Genomic DNA, 26,231 nt, shown 5'->3' with positions numbered 1-26,231 from the left:
AAGTTCAACTTCCTTTGCATCCAAAGTGCCACCACGTGACCTCTATTTTTTCACTTTTCTGTTAGCACTGCTGGGACAGTACAGTCCCATGATGTCATTTGGCTTTCATTTTGCTAATGAAAATACTACTTTCCTTTTAAATCTACCACTGTTATTTTCTTCTTATCCCAGAACAATAAAAGCAGCACTGAAACACACATAGTAAATGTAGGTATCGAAATCGTGTGGCAACACCAGGCTATACAGCAGTCATTCAAGTAATGCAGAATATGCTATGTGAATCCAAAAGAAACGTCAAAATGAAAACCCTAGAGAATACATCCACAGACTTAATTTTAGAAATACTGTTCAAGTCCATTGGTCCCCAGACTTGCACTGCTTTCAAACTTCCTATCTATTGTGTTTACTTCCAGGACCCCCACATTTGAAAAAAAAAAAAAAGTAGCCCAAGTTGCATTTATTAATAATTTTACATTTTTATTAATCCCACTTTAGAGCTTGTGATCACCACATGTAATTATCACTCCAAGTTGCGTATAGTCCAAAACAAACAGAAAAGACCGGACATTCTAGTAATGCTGTGCTGTCCTCACAAGGGTAAATAAAAACTTTCCATGAAGTTTTGTAAGAAAGAATCCCATGCCCTCACCTCCGCCCCCTGCTGCCTTTGACTCTTGGAGTTCAGGGGAGCTGGCTGAGCCTTTCTTGTACCAGTTTGGAAGGAGTCAAGCTTGCCCTACTTTTGCTTGATTGTTGGATTCCAGGCATGTTAAAGACCTAAAAAATGGGAGGAAGAAAATACAACAGAAGGCACCATGCCAGTCCCAAACTGAAAAGAAACACAAAAACAAGAGAGCAGCATGTTTTTAACAGCTTGCATGCAGAAAGCGGAAAAAATACTGCCTGGGAGTTGGGACAGCACTGTTCTTTTTCTCTCGCCGCCCTCGTTATTTGTCTGCGGAGCGGGAGCCAGACATACAAGTCTGGAAGGAAGAGGTGGAGGGGTTCTAGTGGGGAAAGGAGGGTAGGAGACCCAGTGGCGCAGGGCCAGGATGAAGTCGGGGAGGCGCTAAATCTTCTTCCTCCTGGCCTTGGGCATCCCCTTTGGTCCGTCTGAGTCCTAAGAGGTCACACAGCGCAGGTCACCCACCCAGGTCGTTCCCGACCGCTTCAGACCACCACGAGCAGGATGAATCCCTGCCCCTGTTTCCTTCGCCCAGAGAAAGGATGCGGGAGCTTCCTGCGCTTCCCCAGTCAGTCTTTCTTCAGGCGTTCACACCTACAGTTCCCGCTCGGGGGCCGGGCGGAGACCGCCACCAGCCGAGCAGCGCCTCAACGCCTCCACCCGCGCGGAGCCGGAGCGCAGGACACAGCCCAGCCTGCTGGGCGCGGGGCGGGGCCGGGGCGCGGGGCGGGGCCGGGGCGCGGGGCGGGGCCGGGGCGCGGGGCGGGGCCGGGGCGCGGGGCGGGGCCGGGGCGCGGGGCGGGGCCGGGGCGCGGGGCGGGGCCGGGGCGCGGGGCGGGCGGCGGTGAGCAGGCTGAGGAGAAAGAACATGGCGGGTGCGGCTGGGCCCGGGACCGGCTCGGGGGCAGCGGGCGGAGACGGAGACGATTCGCTATACCCGATCGCGGTTTTAATCGATGAGCTCCGTAATGAGGACGTGCAGGTATTGGAGTTGGGCCGGGGAGAGGAGGCGGGCTCGGTCCGGCGCGCGGGTAGGGAAGGGGGAAGGCCGGCGGCGAGGGGGGCGGCCCGGGATTCAAAGAGCTGGACTCAAGCAGAAACTTGAGGGGGAGGAGGAGGAAGCCCCGTGAGGACCTCCACCCGACCCCCGGGGACCTCCCCGGCACCCCTCCTCCGGGCCCCCTAAGGCGTAGGCCCGGCGTCTCGCCGGGCGGTTGTGGAAGAACCGGCTTCCCGCCGGGGCGCCCCTTCCGGGCGGTGCGGACGGAGCGCCGCGCGCCGCGCTGGGCCGGGGTCTGGAGGAGGAGCGAGCGGGAGCGGGGTGGCGCCGGGCGGCGGGGCTCTGGGGAGCTGCGCGGTGCCAAGGGCCCTTTGAAGTGAGGTGAGTCGGGGCCTTGCTCCGGGCCGGGAACTGGCCCGGCTGGTCGGGTGGGACGCGGGCGGCGTGGCCGGACCCGGCGGAGCCGGTGGGGCGGCGCGGGTGGAACGCTCCTTGGAGAGGCCGGGCTGCGGGCAGCCCGTCGCCCGCGTCCCCCCGGCCGAGCTCTTTGTAACGTGGCCACGGCCTGGGTACCCCGTCCGCTCTCATTCCCTTCTCCCAAGAGCCCTTCCTTGGGCTCATGAAGCCACGTTCCCCTGCCCCCGAGTTTCCTCGGAATGAAATCTCAGTGGAAGGCGTTCCTGCTCCTTCCCGGGGTGCCATTCTCTCGCCAGTTTGCAGCTTTAGCCTTTGGTTTCTGTAGTTTGTTTTCTTGTGTTCTTTTCTGAAGCTCCGCCTCAACAGCATTAAGAAGCTATCGACCATCGCCCTGGCGCTCGGAGTGGAAAGGACGCGGACTGAGCTGCTGCCTTTCCTCACAGGTCTGTGCACTTTTGCTTCAAGAAAGGCCTGGGCACCACCATCTTCCGGTTGCTTTCAAAACTGGGTGTGTGAGGATGGGTTAGCCATGGCATTGGGCACTAAATTCAGCCTGACACTTTTGTGCAAAAGAAACAGGGTGGAGCATCTTGTGCCCTGGCTGCGCGTATTCGGGCAGTAACTACTGTTTACCCAACAGGGGAGCAACGGATAGGGGATTGTGAGATTCCAGCTCATTCTGTAGAACAGATCCAGGAAGACTCTGGATGGAGGAGGAGGAAACCACCGTTAGGCCAGGACAGGACCATCCAGTGACATACTGAGGCTGTTCTGAGTTTTGTTTGCGGGTCCAGCTCGGGGCTGGCTGTCCTTGCTGATGCCTACGGGGTGGTTGTCATTTCCAGACACAATTTATGATGAAGATGAGGTGCTGTTAGCTCTTGCTGAGCAGCTGGGAAATTTCACCGGCCTGGTGGGAGGACCTGACTTTGCCCACTGCTTGCTGGTGAGTATCTTCGCCTACCCTCCTTCTAGAACTTCTGCATACAAACGGTTCATTGTTTGGTGATAGGCACACGGCAGCATTTTTAATGCAGATCTTATGGTTAGTCCCAGCGTTAGCTGTGGAGAGAACAAATATTGTAGGCACTTCGGATTCAGTGAACCCAACCCATTCTTAGTTTTTCTGACTATGTATATAAGAACTTCTTCCTCTTTTCTTGTCTGCCTCTGTTGACTTGTTAGTTTAGAATTTGGGAGAAGGATTGTTTGTATCTGTTTATGCTCCTCGCACCCCATCCCTGAAGTTGGAAATCTTAATTCTCATCTAGTAATATGATGACTTTGGAAACATTTGTCTACACTAATAAAAGGGTAATATGCTAATTACACCGGGAGACCTTCCAGACATCCTTCCGGACAAAGCCATGGTGGCGGGGCAGAGGCGGTTAGGGGTGATCAGGGCGGGGCGGGGGGGGGGCACGGACACAGTTGGGGGTGAGCTGACTGGTAGGGGGTCCAGTTAGGGGCGAGCAGGCCGGCAGGGGGGACAGTTGGGGGCGAGAAGGCCAGCAGGTGGGGAGTCCAGTTGGGGGCGAGCAGGTCGGCAGGCAGAGTGGTTAGGGGCCATCAGGCAGGCAGGCAGGTGAGTGGTTAGGAGCCAGAGGTCCCAGATTGTGAGAGGGGTCCTGGATTGAAGAGGGTGCAGGCCAGGCTGAGGGACCCCGCCCCCATGCACAAATTTCGTGCACTGGGCCACTAGTATATGTATGTATGTATATATATATATATATATATATATATATATATAAACTTTCTGTCTTTGATTATAAGCATAACTTTTACTTCTGACTTACTTTGTGAATTTGAAGAGTTCAGTTCAATTTAGTTGGCAGTTATTAAGAGCCTGTGATATCAGGCACTGAAGTTATAGTGTTGATGTTAAAGAAGACCATTGTGAATGGAATGAGATCTCTGTCCTTATGTATCAACAAATAATTACTGTACAGAGTTAGATGGAAAAATAGAAGTCCATAGAAGGTATCCAAGTAATAGAGAATAGAAAGGTATTATTAGTCCAGAGTGATAAGGGAAAACCTCTTGGTAGATGATGTCTGAACTTGGTTTTGAAGGATGTTAGGAATTCCACAGTTGGACAAGATAGGGATGTATGCTTAAAGGCTGAAATGCTGTCTATATGATGCTGACTCATGATTTCTATCTCTACCTCCAACCTTTCCATGGAATTCCATGTATATATATATATGTATATGTGTGTCTGTGTGTATATATATATATATATATCTGTCTCTATTTCTGCCTGTGATTTTTCTACTTGGATATCAAACAGGCATTTCAGATTTAACATGCCTAAGACAGAACTCTGTTTTCTCCCCAAAATATGTCTTTCATGTAGTTGTCCCATCTCAGTAAATGGCTTCACCACCTACCCAGTTGCACAAGCCAAAACCTAGAAGTCATTCTTGACTCTTCTTTCCCTCATTTTCCAAATCTAATTCATTAGTAACTCTTGTAGATTCTCTATATATTCCAAATCAATCCACTTTTTTCCATCCCTATTACTACCTAGCTCATGTTTCCTCTAGTCTTTTCATATCACATGATTTTTCCTCTAGATTACTTCCTAACTAGTTTCCATCTACTCTTGCCTCCCATCCACCTTACATGTCACTCTTCACCCCGCAGATGCATCACTTCTGCTATGGCTCTCAGAATATCCATATTCCTGCCATAGCTTTACCTCAGCTTACAAATCCTTGCTTTAAGACTGTTGCCCTAGGTATTCCCTCTAATATAATGTTCTTTTGAGCTTCCTGTGACTGGCTCCCTCCCAGTCATTCAGATATCAACTTCAGTCTGTTTACTCAAAGAGGCCTTCCCTGACCACCCAACCTGAATTGCCTCCCAGTCATCGCTTATCATCATATTCTAGTTTTTTTCAGAGTACTCATTTTCTTGATTAGTTGTTGTCTTCCTCGATTAGAATATAAACTCCACTCAAGCAAGGAACCTGTCTTCCTGTTTCTTCTCTATCCTCAATGATAGAATCCTATATAATAACAGGATAATATGCAAATTGACCGAACATCAGAATAACCGGTTGTTATGACGTGCACCAACCACCAGGGGGCAGACACTCAATGCAGAAGCTGCCCCTGGTGGTCAGTGCACTCCCACGGCGGGGAGTGCTGCTCAGCCAGAAGCTGGGCTCATGGCTGGAGAGCACAGTGGCAGTGGCACATGCCACTCCCACCTCCGTGGCAGCACTAAGGGTGTCTCTCTGACTGCTTAGAAGTGGGACTACAGTCGGACATCCCCCGAGGGCTTCCGGACTGCAAGAGGATACAGGCCGCCAGGTTGAGGGACAACACCCCTCCCAAGCATGAATTTCATGCACCAGGCCTCTAGTATAATAATAATCCTTTATTGAAAGATCTTGGAGTTTAAATCAAGAGACAACTCATGCAATTTTCAGGAGCTTGGCCTTATCCTGTAGTAGTGATAGAGATTATACTATGACTAGGGGCCCAGTGCATGAATTCCCTTGAAAATAACTGGCTGCGAGGCTGTGGTTGGCACAGGGTGGGTCTCGACCTATCCTCTGTGCCCCCACCCGGCCCCTCCCGCAGCAGCCCCCGGTCCCCTGTCTGCTGGCAGCCCCTCTCCTGCCACCTCTGCTCCCATACACTGACTGCACGAAGCGATTGGGGCCAGTGCCAGCAGCGGGTGCGAGTGGCAGCTGCTGCCCCGATTGCCCCTCAGGGGCGATCAGGGCCAGCAGCGGGTGCGAGCGGCAGCTCTGGCACTGGCAACAGGTATGAGCAGGGCCGCAGCACGCAGGAGCAAAGAATTTTCAGTATCCACCAGAGGCTCGCCCCGATGACAGCTACCGGCACCCTGCCTTGGTCTGGTGCCCCCGCTCACCTGCTCCACCATCCCGCTGCGGCCTACGCCTGCCATGTTCTGTGCTCTGCTGCCTGCTGCTGATGCCCACCATGTTCCACACACACTCCCTGGTGGTCAGCGCACGTCATAGCGACTGGTTGTTCAGTTGTTTCGCTGTTTGGTCTATTTGCATATTAGGATTTTATATAGAGAGATATTGCATGAGAGAAGGTCAGAAGGCATGGCCAGATCATGAAAAACCTTCGCAAGTAAGAAAGCAGTTATCTTTTCAAAGGGTTCCCAAAATCCTCTTATGAAAGTTGAGTACTTTCTTTTCTTTTTCTTTTTTTAAGGAAACTTTTGGTGTTTTTTTTAAAATATTTTTTTATTGATTTCAGAAAGGAAGGGAGAGGAAGAGAGATAGAAACATCAATGATGAGAGGGAATCATTGGCTGCCTCCTGCACGTTGGACCAAGCCCGCAACCCAGGCATGTGCCCTTGACCGGAATCAAACCTGGGCCCCTTCAGTCCACAGGTGGACGCTCTATCCCTGAACCAAACTGGCTAGGGCAAAACTTTTGTTTTTAATATATATTTTTATTGACTTCTCAGAAGAAGGGAGAAGGGGAGAGATACGAACATCAGTGATGAGAGAGAATCATTGATTGGCTGCCTCCTTTAGCGCCCCCACTGTAGATCGAGCCCACACGTAGGCATGTGTCCTGACCGGGAATCAAACTGTGATCTCTTGGTCCGTAGGTTGATGCTCAACCACTGAGCCACACTGGCCAGGCAAAAGCTGAGTACTTTCTGCCTTAGTGTTTCAAACAATTTTTGAAATGGATTATTAAGTAGACATGCTTCTTTCCTTTGACTTACTATAATTGTTTCACTCTTTACAAAATTTTTATTGATTTTAGAGAGAGGGGAAGGGAGAGGGATGTAGAGATAGAAACATCAATCTGCTGCCTCCTGCACGCCCCCTACTGGGTATCAAGCCCGCAACCCGGGCATGTGCCCTGACCAGGAATCGAACCGGTGACCTCTTAGTTCATGGGTTGACCCTCAACCACAGAGCCACTCCAGCTGGGCGTAATTGTTTTACTCTTTTGGTCAGTTCTAAATATGGTTTTTATAGAAATGACCAAATTCAGCTCATGGCATATTCTGAATGTACCTGACCAAATACAAACCCAAAAGGATGAAGTTTAAGGAACCAGCTGCTTTCACTTTTCACTGGATGGTCACTTACGGATCTCACACCAGAGCAACCCCTTTGATCTTTTCTGTTTCTTAGCTGCAAGCAAGGATTGCTACCATCTCTATACTCTACTTAATTGTTAGAAACTACTGCTACATATCTGTCTAATGGAAAGATTCTGTATGTATTCTGAAAAAAGTGATTTTGTACTCAGCCTTCTATAGGTTGGATAAGTTGTGTGGAGGTAGTGGACATGGGTTGCTTACATCTCCAGGAATGGTAGAATAATACTCATGGCCTGATGGAGATGTCATCATATTATTATGGTGCCCAGTGTTGGTCATGTTTTTGCACTACTTTTGAATAAATATGGATGAACCTGTCTGAATTTGGCTATGTATCTTTTAAACCTAGTGATTCAGCTCACAATAATATTAATATTGTGTCAAGTCCCCTCCACTGTGTCATTTGTAGACACCATCTGGGAATTGCCATCTGGGACATGAGATCTTGGCTGTCCTACAGAAGTCGTGTCTTCAGGTTGGACATACCATATGTTATCGCTGTGTGAACTGAAAGTAGCCATTTGGTGTGATGTAGCTAACATTCTGGTTACATGTACCACCTCCCTTCAGTCACTTTAAAAGGTGATAATCTGCATCCAACCTGATTCAGTAAGTTTTTTTCTCTGGTTTTCCTCTTTGGTCTCTTCAGCCTCCTTTGGAAAGTCTGGCAACGGTGGAAGAGACTGTGGTTCGAGACAAGGCTGTGGAGTCCCTGAGGCAGATCTCCCAGGAGCACACGCCTGTTGCTCTGGAAGCTCATTTTGTACCTCTGGTGAAACGCCTAGCGAGTGGGGATTGGTTCACGTCTCGCACATCTGCGTGTGGTTTGTTCAGCGTTTGCTATCCCAGGGCTTCAAATGCTGTCAAAGCAGAAATTAGACAGTAAGATATGGTATTTTTTTAGTTATTTGGGGTTATTGGGACAATTTACACAGCACCCTCTTACCAGTAAGTGGCTGATATCAGGATAATAAGATTGATGACATCACTTTTTATTGTCATGTTGAATATACCAGTGTTTTGTCTTTGTTTCTTCCATGAGTAGAAACCTAATCACAGTGTTTGTAAGAGAAAACCTCTAAAAATGCCTTGCTGTGTTTGTGTTGTTGCGGGGAGGGAGTATTTAATCAATGATATTTGACAGGAAGTACCTTCATTATTTTATCTGCTCCAGGCACTTCCGTTCCTTGTGCTCAGATGATACACCAATGGTACGACGTGCTGCTGCTTCCAAATTGGGCGAATTTGCAAAAGTATTAGAATTGGATAGTGTGAAAAGTGAAATTGTTCCATTGTTTACTAATCTAGCTTCAGATGAACAGGTAAGTTAACTCAGTATTTATGTTACACATATATGCTCCTCTCCTCTAATATTTTAAGTATTTCTTTGGAGAGTTTGGTTCTCATGTTAGGATTCTTTTTGCAAAATTAATACTTAATTCTGGCCTTGATAAAGTTTAATATGACTCATTTCATTGTCTTTATGTTTCTTTCTTAATCAGACCATGATTTTCTCTTACATTGGCAGTTGTTATGAAAGGGGGAAGTCAGAGGAAATGGGATCCATAATTAGGACGATCAAAGTTGCATTAAGGGGTAACATACCTTTGTGCATTGAAGGCTGGCTTGTCATATGGGAGGGTAAGGATTCCTGGAATTTTTGACTTTCAGATAAACAAGCAGAGTATATGTTAGGAAAGCCATTTGGCCCTTTGCATCTCTGTGTGCATGTATAGGATGATCTCACATAATAGCAATTTTAAATCCAAGGATCTAGATTTCTTTAGTGTAGAAATAGCAATGATAATAAAAACAGCAAGCACCTAAATGCAGTACTTCATCTTCCTTGGCCTCTTTAAAGTTGTTTATATAAATTAATTCATTTTTTCACAACAGCCCCATGGGGTAGATAACCCATTTTACATTTTAGGAAACAGAGGCACAGAAAATTGAAGTAACGTGCTCAAGGTTGCCTCATTAGTAGTGGTGGAGCTGGGATTGGAATCTAAGCACTTCACGGCGTTCACAGTGAGGCTGTACTGCCTCTCTGTGTGGTGCTTCAGAGGATCAGACACCAGAGTTTGTGGACTAGAGTGAGTCCTTTGGGGTTTTTAATTTGCCTGGTATCTGCTCTAGAATCACTTAATGTGGACAGGACCAAGAGCACCAGGCACATGCTGATGAGTCTTATTTTTAGATTCTAAATTTAAAGATGATAAATTTTACTTCCAAAGAATTTTTAAAAATTATTAAAATAACATTAAAAAAATCAGTACAAAGTATATATCTTAAATGAATTATTATAAGGTAATGTCATCTTGTAGCTGTCACCTATGAAACAACAGAATTTTGACAGCCACTACCCCAGAAGCCCTCTCTGGCCTCCCAAACACAACAACACCTCCTTCACTTCCCACTTGTCACTGCCCACCCCCTTAAGACTAACACTTTATCTTGACTTTTATGATAGTTAACTATTTCCTTCTCTTTGCACTTTTATGACTCAAACATTATAGTTTAAAACATTGTCCAACAGATCTGTAATGTAAACTACCTATTTTAAGCTTTTTGGTAGCCACATTTTAAAAAGTAAAAAACAGGTGAAAATAATTGTAATGATGTATTTAACCCAATATACCCAAAATAATTATCATTATAACTAGGCACTTTTCAGGTGTGGATAGTGGTTACCACATTGGACAGAATCCTCATTTGGGATTTTGGTGATTACATTTTCTATAGTATAATTTAACATTTTCTTTGTCCTCTATATTTCCTGTAAAATGGTAGTTGAATCTTGTGGTGGGGGTGGGGTTGGAAACTTTTTCTGTAAAGGACAAGGTAGTAAATACAGGGGTGGGCGAAAGTAGATATACCGTGGCAGTGTGACATTCTTTTGAGTTATTGAAGCTATTGTAATAATAACCTGCATGTGTTTTTCTGTATTTGCCCATACCCACCCCTGTAATTAAGGCTTTGTGGGCCAGACAGTCTGTTGTAACTACTCAGCTCTGAAGGAAAATAGGTGATAAAGAGATAAATAAGCAAAATATCAGGGATAAATGCTATGATGCAAATATAGAGTAGGGTGATACAATTGGAAGCGATTATAGGACATTTCTCTAAACTGGCTAGTCAGAGAAGGACTGAAGAGGTGACATAAACTGAGACAAGAAAGAAAAATGCCAGCCATGACCTTTCCTAGAGTGTCAGCTCCAGCAAGGGAGGACACATGTGGATAGTGGTCCTACAGTTGGAACCTAGTGGGTGAAAGGGACTCTGGTAAAAGATGAGGTTGGAGGGCTTTAGGCCAGGATATGTAGAGTTTGGGTTTTCTTTTCTAGGTGCAATGAGAATACACCAAGATTTTAAGCAGGGGTGTGACTTGATGTAATTGAGGCTTCTGGGTGGAAACTAAATTGTAAGGTTTACTTTACAGTTCTGGGGGGGCGGGGAGGGCGGGTGGGAGGGTGAGAATAGAAACAGGAAGACCAGTTAGGAGGCTTGTCTATACTCCAGTCAATACACAGTGGTGAACTAGGGAGCTATAGTGAAGATGGAGAGAATCTGGAGGTAGGTATGGAGGTAGAGTTAGTAGAACTATGATTGGGTTGGGTGAGGGGAAGAGGCATCAAGAAGATCTTGATTTTTGGATTGAGCAACTGGGTGGGTAGTAGTGTCATTGCCGAGGTAGAGAAAATCAGTTCTGGAAGAGAAGTAATTGATTAATTTAACAAGTATTTATTGGTATATTTTTCCATAGATGGTAGCAGTCCCTTGATTTAGCATCATTTTGGGAATCCAAAAATATCTATAGCTGCTACCAAGACCTAGTTCTGCCCTTTTTAGCCTGTTCATTTGGGTAGAGGAGTGTCTTGGGCACATAGTAAGTTTTTGTTGATCTGAAATTTTAAAAATTTGTAATATTTTGGAAAGTTGGAATCATCTTATCTTTCATGTATATGTGTGTACATATGTACACATATATGTATGATATATGTGTATATATAAAATATGTAGTTATATAAAGGACTTTGTCCTGTTTCTCCTGTGCACTTATGTTTACATATTTTCAGTTTCTACTTATATAGTTATGATTCCCAAATCTGTGGTGTCAGTTCCTAATTTCTCATTGATTTGTCTAGTTGTATATTCCCACTTGCTCAAAGGACATATAGGTGTCACATTGACACTTGGCACTTTACATTTGGAAAGCTCAGTTCAATCATTCCTTATCTTTCTAATTTTTTCATTTTGCGTTTTCCCAGACTTGGCTACCTCAAAGTTATCTTGTCCTTGGTTCTCAACATTGAAATCCAACTTTTTAAATTACTCTTTTGTTTTTCTATGTGTTTCTTTCCAAGTCATCATCTTATACCTCAATTCCTATTACTGCCTGCTACTTCAAACTGAGTACAGGCTGCCCTATCTGAAAGCAGAGCGTTCCTGTGAAACCTTTTGTAAGCCAAAGTGGCATAAAGCAAAGAAGCAGTTACCTTAGGGATACATCTTGCTAATAGGTGCACAAGTTAAATAAAAATAAAACCCAGGTGCACAGACAGTTCAAGGTGCTGGCATCCTGATGCTAAGATGCCGGGTGTAGCTCCTGAGAAGGAGCTCTGTGGGGCCACTGCTTGAGGTGCGCTGCGTCTAATGGCTCCTGCAAAACAAATGCTGGATGCTGGCTTCGCTTTTCACCTTTTTTTGTAAAAGCAAAAATCCTTCTCAGGCTTCTTTCAGGTACGGAAACATGTATTAATCTAGGTTTTTCATAAAAGCAAAGTTGCAGAATGAACTTTTGAGAAGCGGGGGTACCTGTATTTTGCTAACAGCTCCCCAATGATTCCCTTACTTATTATTCTCATTCTCTGTCCTGATCTGTTATAAACTTATATAAGCATAGTTTTCATTATTTCTCTCAGCTTTTTTATTAGAGTGAGGCTTTGAAGATATCATTAAAATGTTCTTTTTTTTTCACTTTATATTTTTACTTCATTTAAAAAACAACAACTCTGCACTAGCCAATGTAATTATTTTGCTGTTCATTCACAGAATAAGTTTCTACCTTTGTGGCTTTGGCATACTGTTCCAGTCAGAGAACAGTTATTTCCAGACACAGACACATGAAGCTGCATGTAGTGTAGTTGAGCAGTCGCCAACCTTTCGGACCTCACAGACCACCAGTGGTCCACGGACCACCGGTTGGCAACCGCTGGTATTGTTGGTTTGCTTCTGTGTTTTTTTTGAAATGACACTCAGAGCACACCCCCACACCATATACTTTGACTGTCAGTAAATATTGTCTAACAGAAATAAATTTTATTCCTTTAGGATTCAGTGCGCCTCCTAGCTGTGGAAGCTTGTGTCAGTATTGCCCAGTTACTGTCTCAGGATGACCTTGAGTTTTTGGTGATGCCTACACTTCGACAAGCTGCAGAAGATAAATCTTGGCGAGTTCGCTATATGGTAGCTGACAAATTCTCAGAGGTAAAATTATTGCACTGGTATTTTCTTTAAGTACTAACGAAAAAGAAAAACAAGAAACCCACAAGTTTGCTGTGGTACCAAAAGTCTCTGAATTCTTATGAATCAGAAGTGTTTGTGGCAAAAATGTATACCTGAAGTTGTACTGTTTTGTGTTTTCATATTAATTATTTTGTTAGTTTGCATTTAAACCTGTACATATTATTTTATAGCTCCAGAAAGCTGTGGGTCCCAAAATCACCCAAAATGACCTCATCCCCGCCTTTCAGAACCTACTTAAAGACTGTGAAGCTGAAGTCCGAGCGGCTGCTGCCCACAAAGTGAAAGGTTAAGGATTCCGTTTATGTTGCAGGGTGGCTTGTTTATTTTGGTGCATTTTTTTTATGTCAGTGAATTTTTATGATTTTTGTTCTAGAATATGTTTTCAAATAAATAGAGATGATTTTATTGTATAGAAGTGTTACATTATGCAAGTTAAAACCAAGCACCCATTTTACCTTGTTTCTCTTTTTTTAATGCCTTTTCACGTTGGATTAGTGTGACATCTAGATTGACAAAAAAGTATTTAGAACAAGGGTCACTTCTTAGAGATTTTTTGCTTAAACATATGATTTGATTTAACTTGAAACTTGATATAACTGGTTAAATTTCTTCATTTGGCTCCTTGTAAATGGTTCTATGTAAGCATTATTTTTTCTATTTATCTCTTTTAGAACTTTGTGAGAACTTGCCCATTGAAGGTAGAGAGACCATAATTATGAATCAAGTGCTGCCCTATATAAAGGTAAACCTAACTTTAGTTTACTTTTAGCTTTACCTCTGCCTTATGTGAAGGCAAACTTTGCCTCTTTTTTGTTTGTTTGCCTTAAAGCTCTTTTGAGTTTAATGGAGGACAAGGGATGAATGGGATAGGTGTGTTAATGTGTGACATTATTTATCACTTATTAGTAGTGCGTTATAACTGAAAAATGCTGGTTGGCACAAAGGTTTGTGTTATCTGACAGTTGATCTGAGGAAACATTATCAACGAATCTATGAAATAGTGCTGTCTTTTTAAATTCCTTGGCAAATAGTATGGAAGTGTCTGTTGTCTTGCAAAAAAGAAAGGCTTTTAATTTTTTTTTGTTTTTTTTTGTTAGGAATTAGTATCTGATACAAATCAACATGTCAAATCGGCTCTAGCTTCTGTAATTATGGGATTGTCTACCATTCTGGGCAAAGAGAATACCATTGAACATCTTCTACCTCTTTTTTTAGCTCAGTTAAAGGATGAGGTGAGTCTGGCTATAAATTCTATTGCTTGATAGACAGTGATTTGGTTTGGTTTTGGTTTGAGGTTTCACTAAAATAGAACCCAAAACAGGGATAATGTGATTTTAAAAAGTAACTTATTTTAAACTAGTGACAGTCCTTGTGTTTGAATATGGGTTGCAAGTTCCCCAGAAAATGGGCCTAGGAGCCATAGATATAGACTTAAAAATGTCTCCTCATTCTCTTTGTCTGATTCCTGCTGAGAGGCTCTTGTTTCTTCTCTTCAAACTTAATAGATCTTTGTTTTAAAAGTATCTTTTATTTAAATATAATATCAACATTATACTGATAGCTAACATTTATTGAGTAAAACTATATGCCAGGCATGATCATAAATGCTTTGGCACGTATTATTACCGGTAATCCTCACAGCAGTCTTAGAGGACGGTCTTATCCCCATTTTACAGATGAAGCTGAGGCACAGGGATAAAATAGCTCACCCAAGGTCTTGGCAGATCTGGGATTTGAATGCATATAATTTGATTCCAGAGCCTATGCTCTTTACCATCCTGTAGACTTTTTTCATAGATATATATTTAATTGATTTCAGAGAGGAAGGGAGAGGGGGAGAGAGATAGAAACCATCAATGATGAGCAATAATCATTGATTGGCTGCCTCCTGCACACCACGTACTGGGGATCGAGCCCGCAACCTGGGCATGTGCCCTTGACTGGAATCGAACCTGGGCCCCTTCAGTCTGTAGGCCGACGCTCTGTCCACTGAGCCAAACCAGCTAAGGCCATCGTATAGACTTTTTATTGAGAGTTAAGAACAGTTACAGTTATGTGCTTTGAGTTATTTGTGTACCCAGTATTAAGTATTTCTTCCAAGACTACTTACTTTTTTACCTGAGTCAGTAATTTCTTATTTTAAACTTTAATTAGCAGTTTTTACCTCATCATGACAATAGGAAAATATTGGACAGAAAACTTGATTTTTATATGTGTTCTTTTGGGGCTTGTGTACTTGCAGTGTCCTGAAGTTCGTTTGAATATCATCTCCAATTTGGATTGTGTAAATGAAGTGATTGGAATCCGTCAGCTCTCTCAATCTCTTCTTCCTGCCATAGTGGAGCTGGCTGAAGATGCCAAGTGGAGGGTCCGGCTGGCCATCATTGAGTATATGCCACTGCTGGCAGGCCAGCTGGTGAGTGTGTGTGCTCCATGAAGTGAAGGATAGCATCAAATAGTTGAGCAGATTTATTGTGCCAAGTAGGAGGCCCCAATAATTTGTATGATTTTGTTCGTTTAGACACATCTAAGTATGGTAGGTCCTAGTTGCTTGTAAGATGGCTTTTATTTTCATTAGTGCATTAACTTCTAACAGAAAGGAATTATATTATAGAGACACTTTTTACCTCACCACCATCTAAAAGCAAAGCCATAAAAACAATGTTTCTTGGAATGTAACAGATTTTGTGTAATTTAATGTCTCTGTGACATAAGGAATATTTAACTGAGAGGAAAAAGGAGTATTGTTTTAAGATAAGTTAGCTTTGATTTTTGCTCAGAGCAGCTTCCCTGCTTGCCTAAATACTGAGCAAAATGCCCCTAGCTTCTGCTTTTTTTTCTCAGCTACTTTTTTTGCTTTCTGGTTAAAAGGGAGTTGAGGAATCTGATTAGAAAAGGAGTATTGAAGTTTTTAATGCTAGTATTTTGGCCAGAGTCCACATTATCAGATTATCTATTACTTTTTTTTTTTTTTTTACCTATTACTTTTTGAGTTTCATGGTTATTTTTACTCTGTTATGTTAATTAAATTTTCAGTGCTGGGTTTTATGGCCATATCCTTTCCTTTCTGTTTTCATAGATGCCTAGATCAGCGGTTCTCAACCTGTGGGTCGCGACCCCTGAAAATACATCCTGCATATCAGATATTTACATTACGATTCATAACAGTAGCAAAATTACAGTTATGAAGTAGCAACGAAAATAATTTTATGGTTGGGGAGCACCACAACATGAGGAACTGTATTAAAGGGTCGCGGCATTAGGAAGGTTGAGAACCACTGCCCTAGATAGTTCTAAGTGTGATATACCATTACCCTATTGGTAGCATTTATTGCAGTGCAGTGTGGCTGTCAAAAACTAGTTGAGGAGAAAAAACTCAAGGCCTATCATGTGCTCTAATTTTTAGAGGAGTTACATTAAATATGTTTCTCTAACCAAATGAAAACAAAATTTTTAAATAATAAAAATTGCTATTTAATATCCCTGGGGGGCGAGGGAACTAGTTGGGAAGATAGACAGGTGATCTTTTTTAAGGTAAGGACTGTGTTTAGTGTTTGATTGCCAGTGCCTACTATAGTGCCTGGCATTAATCAGGCACTTAGCATTTGTCGAGTATTAGATAATGAATACCTAAATATTTTTAGAGAAAGCTCAAAATATGTCAGTTTACAGCTAACATTACTGCAGTTTGTTTCCCGTCTCTCACCCCACTTCCATTCCTTTCAGATCAAACCATATGGAATCTAGTTTTTTACTTTCTTGGACCACTGAATTTGTATTGCTAATTTTGGTATATTTAAATGCATCTTGTGATTATCTGTGGCATCATGTTTTATAAAATTTGAAGTGTCCCACTCTTCAAAATGGATGTAAAAAATATCACTCTATAGCTAAAAGGGTCAGGCGAAGTCATCTTGTCACTTTTTTCCCCATCACTCCCAAGCACTGAGGGTCATCCTTTGTTCTTCACTGGTGACTGTCATGGGTCACCTTCTCCAGAAGGGAAAGCAGCAGTGGCTAACTGGTTGGCCAAAGGCTGAAACAACTGTGCAGAAGAGAGGGAGAATTTTAGTACTTTTTTTTTTAAACCTCTATTCCTCATAGATCTGGGAGGTCAGCAAAGGTTGGCAGCTCCACAGAGGAGTATAGAAGCAAGTAGATGCTGACTTTGGCTGACTCATACCTTTTGGGCAGGGCTGATACACATTGGTCATGAACATTTTGTTAATACAACTTCAATTTCTTGTTCATATATATTTTATTTTTATTTTTTTATCTGTATCAGGTAGTCAATTTATAAAATTCTTTCAAGACATTACATATGGCCTGGCTTATGGACCATGCTGAATAAATGTAAAGTTAAACCACAAAAATCAAGAAATAAAAGTTAAGATTTAAGAGCCTTGGCCAAGTAGTTCAGTTGCTTGGAGCCTTGTCCTGGTATGTCAAGACTGTGGGTTCAATCCCCAGTCAGGGCACACACAAGAGTCAACCAATGAACACACAGATATGTGGAACAGCAGAATGATGTTTCTCTCTCTCTCTCCCTCCCCCCCGCCCTCTCTCCTTCCTTCCCTGCCTCCCCATCTCTCTCCCGCCTTTCCTCCTCATCTCTCTTCCCCTTCTGCTCTCTAAATTCAATTTAAAGTTTTTAAAGAAAAATCCATAACTTGAAATGAAAAAGAAAACTTTGAGAGCTGACAGTGATTTAAGTATATGCTAACACCTATTCATGATCTATTATTATAAAGCATTTTATGTTATTAAATCACTATTTTCAGAGTACTTTATTTGAACTATATAATCGCTGTTCAGGAACTTCTTAGATCCAAAGAAACATGTAGATCCCAAAAGGGAGACTCTAGGAGAGCACTGTCACAGCATTCTCCTGCGTGGTACAGAATCCCCACGGGACAGGTCTGTGTAAATCAGCTCTCGGAGCTTGTCCCCTCTTGTGCTCGAGTGGCCTAATGTTGACAGGAAGAGCTAAACTGGAAGAGCCAGGATGGTTCCACCTATGACTCTGCTGGGTCACCTGCAGTGTTACGCCTGCTTTATTCTCCCTCTGCTTCCTCCCATCATCTTAGAAATATTCTATTTAAGTGGAAATATCTGTATTTCTTGATATCAGTTTCTTCATCCTTAATGATTTATTATAATCTTAACCAAAAAGGGAAATTTTTTGAGACTTATTAATATTATTGACAGAGAAGTACGGATTGATAGTTTCAAAAATAGTCATGAGGATATAAAGTACAGGAAAGGAAATACAGTCAGTGATACTGTAATGACTGTGTGTGGTGCTAGTGGGCACTGGGAATACCAGGGGAACACTTTGTAAAGCATACGATTGTCTAACCACTACGCTGTACACCTAAAATTAATACAAGTTTATATCGAATGAATGTAAACTGTAATTGAAAAAATTTTTTAATTAGAAAAATAAAAAATATGTTATTGACAGATATTTTACTGGGTAGTTCCTTTTTACAAATAATCTAGACAATGCTTGGCAGACTGCCCATACTGCATTCTTTCTATCATTTGCAGTATCGCATCTGGCTCCTGACCATCCGATTCTCTCCCACTTCGCAGGGCCTGGGCCATCTTACTTTGTTTATTATTTCTATCCAATAAAATAGATTTACAGTTTGTAAATCAAATTCCATGGTAATTGTTTTCTGGCTGGTTCATGAATTCAGCTTATTTGGAAACGAGTGGTTTTTAGCTTTTAGTTTATTTTGGTGCAATAAATAGATTATCTTGATTTCTAAATTTTGTTAGATGTGTATTAATGGAATCGTCTGTACCCATAGGGTGTGGAATTCTTTGATGAAAAGCTGAATTCTTTATGTATGGCCTGGCTCGTGGACCATGGTAAGTAAATAAGTTAAAAACAGGTTGTTATGGAGTGTTCGTGTCTTCGCATCTATCCCGTGTTGTTTATATATTTCTTTTTTAGAATGGACGGCTCATCTGATTGCCTTCCTGGTGTAGTGATGAAGAAATACTGTGATTAAAGTCCAGTTAGTTTCCTCTGAAACACAAGTTTGATGTTTCTGTTTTCTACCAATATTTTCTGTCTTAAACTTTATTTTTTTCATGAACAATCTCTTTGCTTTGTTTCTTACTCATTCTATTACATTATTTTCAGACTCTTACATACACATATACTCACTTGTTGGGGTCCAGCCCCAGCAGGTCCAGGGGTCCCCAAAGGTGTGGACGGAGTCGGCGAAGAAGGAATGACACGGAGACAGTGTTTAGTTGATCGGCAGCCTAGCCAGGTTCTCTAGCCAGGATCTCCAGCCAAGTTCTGTCTTTTATTGTCTTGTTACATCTGTATTTATACCAGTTGATTTTAATCCTGTCAATTTCTATTCCAAAGGTTTCTTCATTCCAGGGAGTAAAGATTATGTAGCTTAAGCGTGATTGTTCGTAGTTAAAGTGATTAACTACCCGCCTGGCATTTAGTTAAGGGGTTTTATTCCCTCCCTAACTTCAGGGGAAAATCCCTACCTGGGGAAACAACCTTTCCCAGAGAGGTGACCTTGGTTAAAACACATAGTGCCAAGGAGGTGAGCAAACATATTAAGAACAGTATGCTATATACACCAGGTCCCTTGAAACATATGCTGCGCAGATGTTTCTTCCCTGCAGCAACTGTGTCAAGCAGCAAGGATGGACCGCCTTCCAGCACTCACTTTTTTTTAATCCTTACTCAAGGATATTTTTCCATTGTTTTTTTTTCTTTTTTTTAAATGGCGCCAGCACCCAAGGTCAGGGAGTCAGAGATTTTAAATTGTTTTATTACTTATCTGTCTGTTTTTCAGCATCATTTTTTTTTAATCCTCATCCAAGGGTATTTTTCCATTGATTTTTAGAGTGGAAGAGAGAGGGAAAGACAGAGAGAAATATTGATGTGAGAGAAACATCGATTGGTTGCCTCCTGCACTCACCCTGGAGCCTGCAACCGAGGTATGTGCCCTTGACTGGGATCAAACTGGGACCCTTCAGTCCGCAGCCCGACGCTCTTGCTACTGAGCCAAACCGGCTAGGGCTACATATACTCATCTTGAGGTCTTCTGCTTGACCATGCTGTCTGGGTGGGACAGAGACTGGAATCAGATGAAAGGCCTATGGGGAAGAAATGGCTACGTGGCTTGTTTGAGTGACACAGAGAAGGAGCTATACAGTGGCACAGTCACTGAGTCCAGTCCAGACCTGGCATCTTCAGTATAGTCTGAGACCTGTTCAGGTGGGGCCCATGAGGGAGGTCGTGACATAATCCTATGAGCTTCAGTTCCATATTTTGGTGCATATAGTAGGCATTGTGTTCCACAGCATCTTATGTATACTTTATGTACTGAGTGTATCTTTGTTCTGCAGCTGCTTGTGTCTGGATATTTGGGAGGATAGGAATATTTGTGTCTGCTTGTACATGTAGGTGGTTTTGTTAAGGGCATATTTGGATCATATGGGAGGTCATATGGCTACGAGTGTGAAGAGGAGGGGTATGAAAAATGTGCAAGTCTCATAAAGGCGTATATATTTAGATAATAGTAGTGTTTTCAAACTAGATTTTGAGGACTATTTCATTTTTCTTATTTTTTAAAGTTACCTTTCTGTGGCCTAATTTTTTTTCTTTTTAAATGAATCTTAATATGGTGAATCATAGGAAAGAAATTTCTCTTTTTAGAATAAAAGTGTTTGTGTTATTTCTGATATATATTTAACATTAGTGAGACTGACATCCCAGAAGATTCTCTACTTAATTATTCTTTCCTTTTAAAAAAAATAAATATTTTTATTGGTTTTGGAGAGGAAGAGGGGGAGAGAGAAAGAGAGAGAGAGAGGAGAGAGAATATATCAGTGATGGGAGAGAAATGTCGATCAGTTGCCTCCTGTATGTGCCTCAAACAGGGATCGAACCCACAACTTGGGTATGTGCCCTCACCAGGAATCAAACCCACCACCTTTTGATGCATGGGACGACACTCCAACCAACCAAGTCACCTGGCCAGGGCTTGTAGGGAATTATTAAGTGTTAAAGCAGGTACATTTATTCACAGAAGACATTTAACATTTCTCAACATAAACATTTTTAAGGGAAAACAGGCATGAAGATCTGAAGTTTTTATTTGCTATTGTGTAGATGACCACAGTGGCCGCCAAACTACCTCCTCGCTGTCGTCTCCCTTTAGCTTTATTGGAGTAGTCCTGCTAAAGTACCACACTAGTCACCAGGTGACAGCTTTGCTTTAAAAACCCATCTTTTTATTTTTTTATTTTTAAATATATTTTAATGATTTTTTTACAGAGAGGAAGGGAGAGGGATAAAGAGTTAGAAACATCGATGAGAGAGAAACATCGATCAGCTGCCTCCCTCACACCCCCTATTGGGGATGTGCCCTCAACCAAGGTCCATGCCTTTGACCGGAATCTAACCTGGGACCTTTCATTCCGCAGGCCGATGCTCTATCCCAGCCGTGGGCAAACTACGGCCCGCCGGCCCGTTTGAAATGAATAAAACTAAAAAAAAAAAAAAAAGACCGTACCCTTTTATGTAATGATGTTTACTTTGAATTTATATTAGTTCACACAAACACTCCATCCATGCTTTTGTTCCGGCCCTCCGGTCCAGTTTAAGAACCCATTGTGGCCCTCGAGTCAAAAAGTTTGCCCACCCCTGCTCTATCCACTGAGCCAAACCGGTTAGGGCCCATCTTTATTTTTTTTAATTTATTTTTTATAACCTCTCAGTGTACCTTTCAAGATGTTCTGTGTTTTGGGTCTCCTATACCTGTCCAGCCTCGTGTTTTCCCAGATTTCAGCTATCTCCTTTGTGTCCCGGGTAAATTTTTTTACCCTTTCTAGGAATTACCATCTCTTCTCTTTTCTTACACAAATCCTCTCTAATCTCTGAGGCCCAGTACAAAGCCTTTTTAGACCTTCCTGTTCTCTTATTTCCAAAAGACTTTTTAGAGCTTCCTGTTCTCTCTTCTCAACTGCTACAGCTCTCACAATCTTTACACAATTTCACACTTTATTATAATCAGTCTTATACCATGTGACTACTTGGAGTATGGTAGCTTTCATTTTTCTAAGTGTATGATCTTGAGGAGAAATACATGTATTTTTCCTGTTACACACAGCATATAGTAGGCACTGATACTTGTTAATTAGTGATGCCTATAATGAGCTCCTTACCTTCTTTTTCCTTGGACGTATTACACATTTTGAAACTGTAGTAAAACCAAATCAGTGTATTTGTGAGTTGTAGCTGACCGCATGCCACTGCAGCATGGCTGACTTTGGAGTGTGTTTGCAGAATCTTGATTTTGGCCCGCCTTTGCTGATGATGTACGTAAACTAGGTCGTGCTGTACTGTGAGCAGCATTTGTTTTTCCCTCTCCTGCAGTGTATGCCATTCGCGAAGCTGCCACCAACAACCTCATGAAACTAGTTCAGAAGTTTGGTACAGAGTGGGCCCAAAATACCATCGTTCCCAAAGTGTTAGTCATGGCAAATGATCCTAATTATTTGCATAGAATGACAACCTTATTCTGCATTAATGTAAGTATTACACAGCTATTATTGCTCAGGCGTTAAAGCAGTTATTCAAGATTGTGTTCCTGAATTCTGAATATATTGTCTTCTATTTGGAATGTATTTCTTATTGATTTCTTTGGATAGTTAAGAGATGAGAGAAAAATGTCAGCTCTCAATCCATGTTAAAATCTATAGTAGTGAAGTCAGTTGTGAATTCTGCTCTAATTCTGTTTGGGTTTTTTGAATTCTACTTGTATTCCTCATTTAGTGCTCAAACTAGAAACATTTTCCTGTTGGCCAGTTACTTTTTTTTATTAAGTATTAATTTTTCTCTTTAGATTTGGGGATATTTTACAAATAAAAGTGTTTTCTAGGTACTGTCTGAAGCCTGCGGTCAGGAAATAACTACTAAGCAGATGCTGCCTATTGTATTGAAAATGGCAGGAGACCAAGTGGCGAACGTCCGTTTCAATGTGGCCAAATCTCTACAGAAAATTGGACCAATTCTAGATACTGAGTAAGATTTTAATATTATTCTTATTTTAAAGGTAGATTAAAAATATTACATGATAGTGGGGAGTAATGGTTACAAATAAATTCGGTGATTTTTACTTTACCTAAGGTGTGGGTTTGTTTAAAGAAAATAATAAAATAACCATTTTTGCAGGTGTCCAATCTTTTATATTTAAACTCATATATGTGGAGATCATTGTCTGAAGCTATTTCTGCTGAGAACTTTAGATATTATTTAGTATTTGCCAAACTTATAGGTGTTTTAAAAGATTTTTATATTTTAAACTTTAAAAATTGCCTTAGAGCCCTAGCTGCTTTGGCTCAGTGGATAGAGCATCGACCTATAAATCGAAGGGTCCCAGGTTCAATTCCAGTCAAGGGCATTTACCTCAGTTGCAGGGTCCTCCCTGGCCCAGGCCCTGGTTGGTTGGGTCACATGCAGGAAGCAACCAATCGATGTGTTTCTCTCACATCGATGTTTCTCTCCTACTTTCCCTCTCTCTTCCACTCTCTAAAAATCAGTGGAAAAATATCCTTGGGTGAGGATTTAAAAAAAAAAAAGTTACCTTAGAGCATATGTACCATAAAACATTTTTCTGACCCAGAAGACTGCCTTTCACAGATAATACTGTTGGATTTCAGTGCTTTGCAGGAGGAAGTTAAACCGGTACTGCAGAAGTTAGGCCAAGATGAAGACATGGATGTCAAATACTTCGCACAGGAAGCTATAAGTGGTATGTCCTTCTGTTGTCTGCCTTGCAGCTTTTGCTTTGGTTGACGGGGTGTAAGTGACGTTAAGTGGGCAAGGCGATAAGCATATGGGAGACGGGAGGGTGTTGAGTGCCTGGAATGCTTCTTCCCTTCCTGGCTCACCACTGAGCAGGCCGTTTCTCAGCCCCATGTGTAGGGATGGGGAGGAATGTGATTTTCACTAGTAAGAACAGTTTGTTTGGATTTTAATCAATTTTTAAAGTTTAACTTTGATTAGCCTGACAGAGTAGAAAAACTGACCACAATGAGAAGTTCAGTCTCCTGCTTTTGGATAACTGTTGTGCTCAATAGTCACATAGGTAGTTCATGAACTTTCTGTGCCACTAACTTGATTCTGTTTGGAATTTTCCAGTGCTTGCGTTGGCATGATGAGGAGCAGGAGGGAAAAGACTTTACTAATTTCTTAACACAGATTTCTAGTCAATGTGTTCTTCAACTGGATGGAGAAAAAAATGGAAAACCTTCAAGACCTCATCCAAGCAAATGGCAACAGCTTCCAAGAAATCAAATTTCAGTGACTTGATTCTTTTTAAAGATGTAAAGGGATTGTTTTTGCTTGTCTTCCTTGTTGGGATAATTATACACCATTCTTTTTGTTTGTGACCAGTTCCTGACACTCGGTACAGTCGTTTCTTGATTGTCTCCAGGGATTTATTGGGCACTATCTCGGCTCCTGCACCCTCACAGCTCCATCAGCCTGGCCACTTACTGTCCTGACCAGGGCTGGATGGGTTGGGACCCAGACATTCAGTGGAGTGATTCTCTTGCTGTCTGCTTGTAGCTGTGTGTCTGTTCATCATTCCAAAGTTAAATGTACATGGTTTAGAATAACTTATGTTATAAACCCTCTATTTGGGAGACACATCGAGATTTAACTGTAGTGAAAGCCACATTTTCCTGGATAATGATGGTCTGCGTCAGTGTCTTACATGAAAGGGGAATGTGGAAGCTCAGAGTTCATGTGTTGTTTGTTCTGGTTTTTCTTTGCCTTATTTTGACTGTAATCATGTCACTCAGAAACCTGATGTGCAGATGTATTGCTGCTAATGTGTAATGTTAAATCCAAACTGAATTTCCACAGCTTATACCACTGTGTTCAAAATACTTCTCTCTCTCCTTGCTGAGAAACTTAAAATTTAGTGCCTTCGAATAAGCAGTAGTTCTACCGTGTCATTGTAAGATTGCAGTTTTGTAATTCTAATGAGAAAAGGAATGACTGGTATAATACTGTGAGGATTTCCTGCGCTTAACCTCATTCTGCTTCCAGCTGTGTTAACATCTGGTCCTTGCTATGGCTTTCCAAACTAAATTTCATTATTACTTCTTTGGTATGGATGATGCTGGAATCATCATTTGAAAACTTTTTCTGCTTTTACAGTAAAACCTCTAACTTTTCCTGGAACTTAAGATAACTAGTTAAGCTGAAGGAAGGGTTTCCTGGAGCAAATTAATAGTTTGTAAGGAAGCCTATTGAATCCGAACTAAAACTGTTTTGAAGCTCTCTTTAAAAAGTATCCTTTTGCCAGTTAGTACACCGATTACTAATCACTTTTCAATTACATTAAATACTTTCCATGAGGATTTTTATGAGCCCCCACTTTTTTTTTTTTTTTTAGATACAATTTAGTCTTTATCCCTAAAATACATACATTTGTATTTCATGGAGAATTTAAGTATATCCCCATGTAAATTTATTCACATTGTCACCTATTCAAACTCACCTCGTCTCTCGTGAATGTCAGTGAAGCTTTATTGTAGCTCATGTTTCTCAGTGCGCCTTGCTAGGTAGTTCGCTTGTTCCATTTTGGTTTTGGAATTATTTCTTTTATTCACAACCTCTTTTAAACCCACTGCACCCTATTCTGTTTTTTGAAAACCAAGTTTGAGTGAATTACTTTCAAGTTTGTCTTACCGTAGAAAAACAGAACATTTTGAATCAGAAATTGCCTGCATTTAAAATTGTCAAATTACCTTATAGTAACTTCATATTTTATTACTTTTGGGGCTAAGAATTAAATATTTTTCCTAAGCAAAAATCTTTTATACAGTCTCATTTTATATCTTAAACTATTATGCTGTAAACATCTTAATTTTAGTTTCATGGTTCCTTTTTTTATTATTATTATTACCTGTAGTTTATGTTTCTTCTTCATTGAATTTCATTTTTCAGAGGCTGTTGTCTTCATTCTTGAAACAAATTTGTACAACCACTGCTTTATTCTTTGGTTGGAAATACTGGTTGGTTGGAAATGTCCTGGTTTTGGGATAGACTTTTAAATGCCCTTGTGTGCCCCCTGGGGGTCCTGTGCATTGACCTTCTACCCCAAGACTAGGGCAAAGGGGAACCCTTTGTTTTTTCAGACATGGGTCAGGAAGCTCAGCAGGCCCTGCCTTTTTAGATGACTTCTTAGGGACTTCACTGTGTCTTTCTGCCTTAAATGGTAGGGAATCCCTTTTGTTACTGCTCAGAGGAGTGGTCTTTTTTTTGCTAACTTGGTCATTTTCTCCACAGGTTCTCTTGCTGTCACTATAATGTAAGCTCCAGGAGCTCAGTAAGGGCAGGGATTTTTGTCTGCTGTGTCACCAGCACCCAGAGAAGTATCTGGTGTACATAGTAGGTACTCAATAAAAATGTGTTCAATGAATTTTTAAAA

At 41.8% G+C, this 26,231-nt stretch overlaps 1 protein-coding gene across 4 annotated transcripts; it reads left to right on the top strand.

Annotated features, from left to right (window-relative positions):
• Positions 1-1,519: 1,519 nt before the first annotated feature.
• On the top strand, positions 1,520-26,231 carry PPP2R1B (protein phosphatase 2 scaffold subunit Abeta). Of its 4 annotated transcripts, none has more exons than XR_004970298.1 (16): positions 1,520-1,667; positions 2,455-2,545; positions 2,948-3,048; positions 7,625-7,690; positions 7,865-8,097; positions 8,390-8,537; positions 12,547-12,702; positions 12,912-13,026; positions 13,413-13,483; positions 13,839-13,973; positions 14,984-15,157; positions 18,558-18,618; positions 22,163-22,317; positions 22,668-22,810; positions 23,429-23,540; positions 23,930-26,231. XR_004970298.1 is itself a non-coding variant. In XM_036324316.1 (16 exons), the coding sequence occupies exons 1-16, from the start codon at positions 1,554-1,556 to the stop codon at positions 23,944-23,946; spliced, it is 1,872 nt and encodes a 623-aa protein (XP_036180209.1). In that variant the 5' UTR covers positions 1,520-1,553; the 3' UTR covers positions 23,947-26,231. The 4 variants fall into 4 exon arrangements, 3 of the variants coding, with proteins under 3 accessions (XP_036180209.1, XP_036180210.1, XP_036180211.1); XM_036324316.1 differs by having other exon boundaries at positions 23,449-23,540; XM_036324317.1 differs by lacking the exon at positions 7,625-7,690 and having other exon boundaries at positions 23,449-23,540.

The sequence above is a fragment of the Myotis myotis genome, unplaced genomic scaffold (assembly GCF_014108235.1).
Source record: "Myotis myotis isolate mMyoMyo1 unplaced genomic scaffold, mMyoMyo1.p scaffold_m19_p_10, whole genome shotgun sequence".
NCBI classification, from domain to species: Eukaryota; Metazoa; Chordata; class Mammalia; order Chiroptera; family Vespertilionidae; genus Myotis; species Myotis myotis.
The sequence above is the reverse complement of the archived record's forward strand: the minus strand, read 5'-3'. Positions and strand labels throughout refer to the sequence as shown.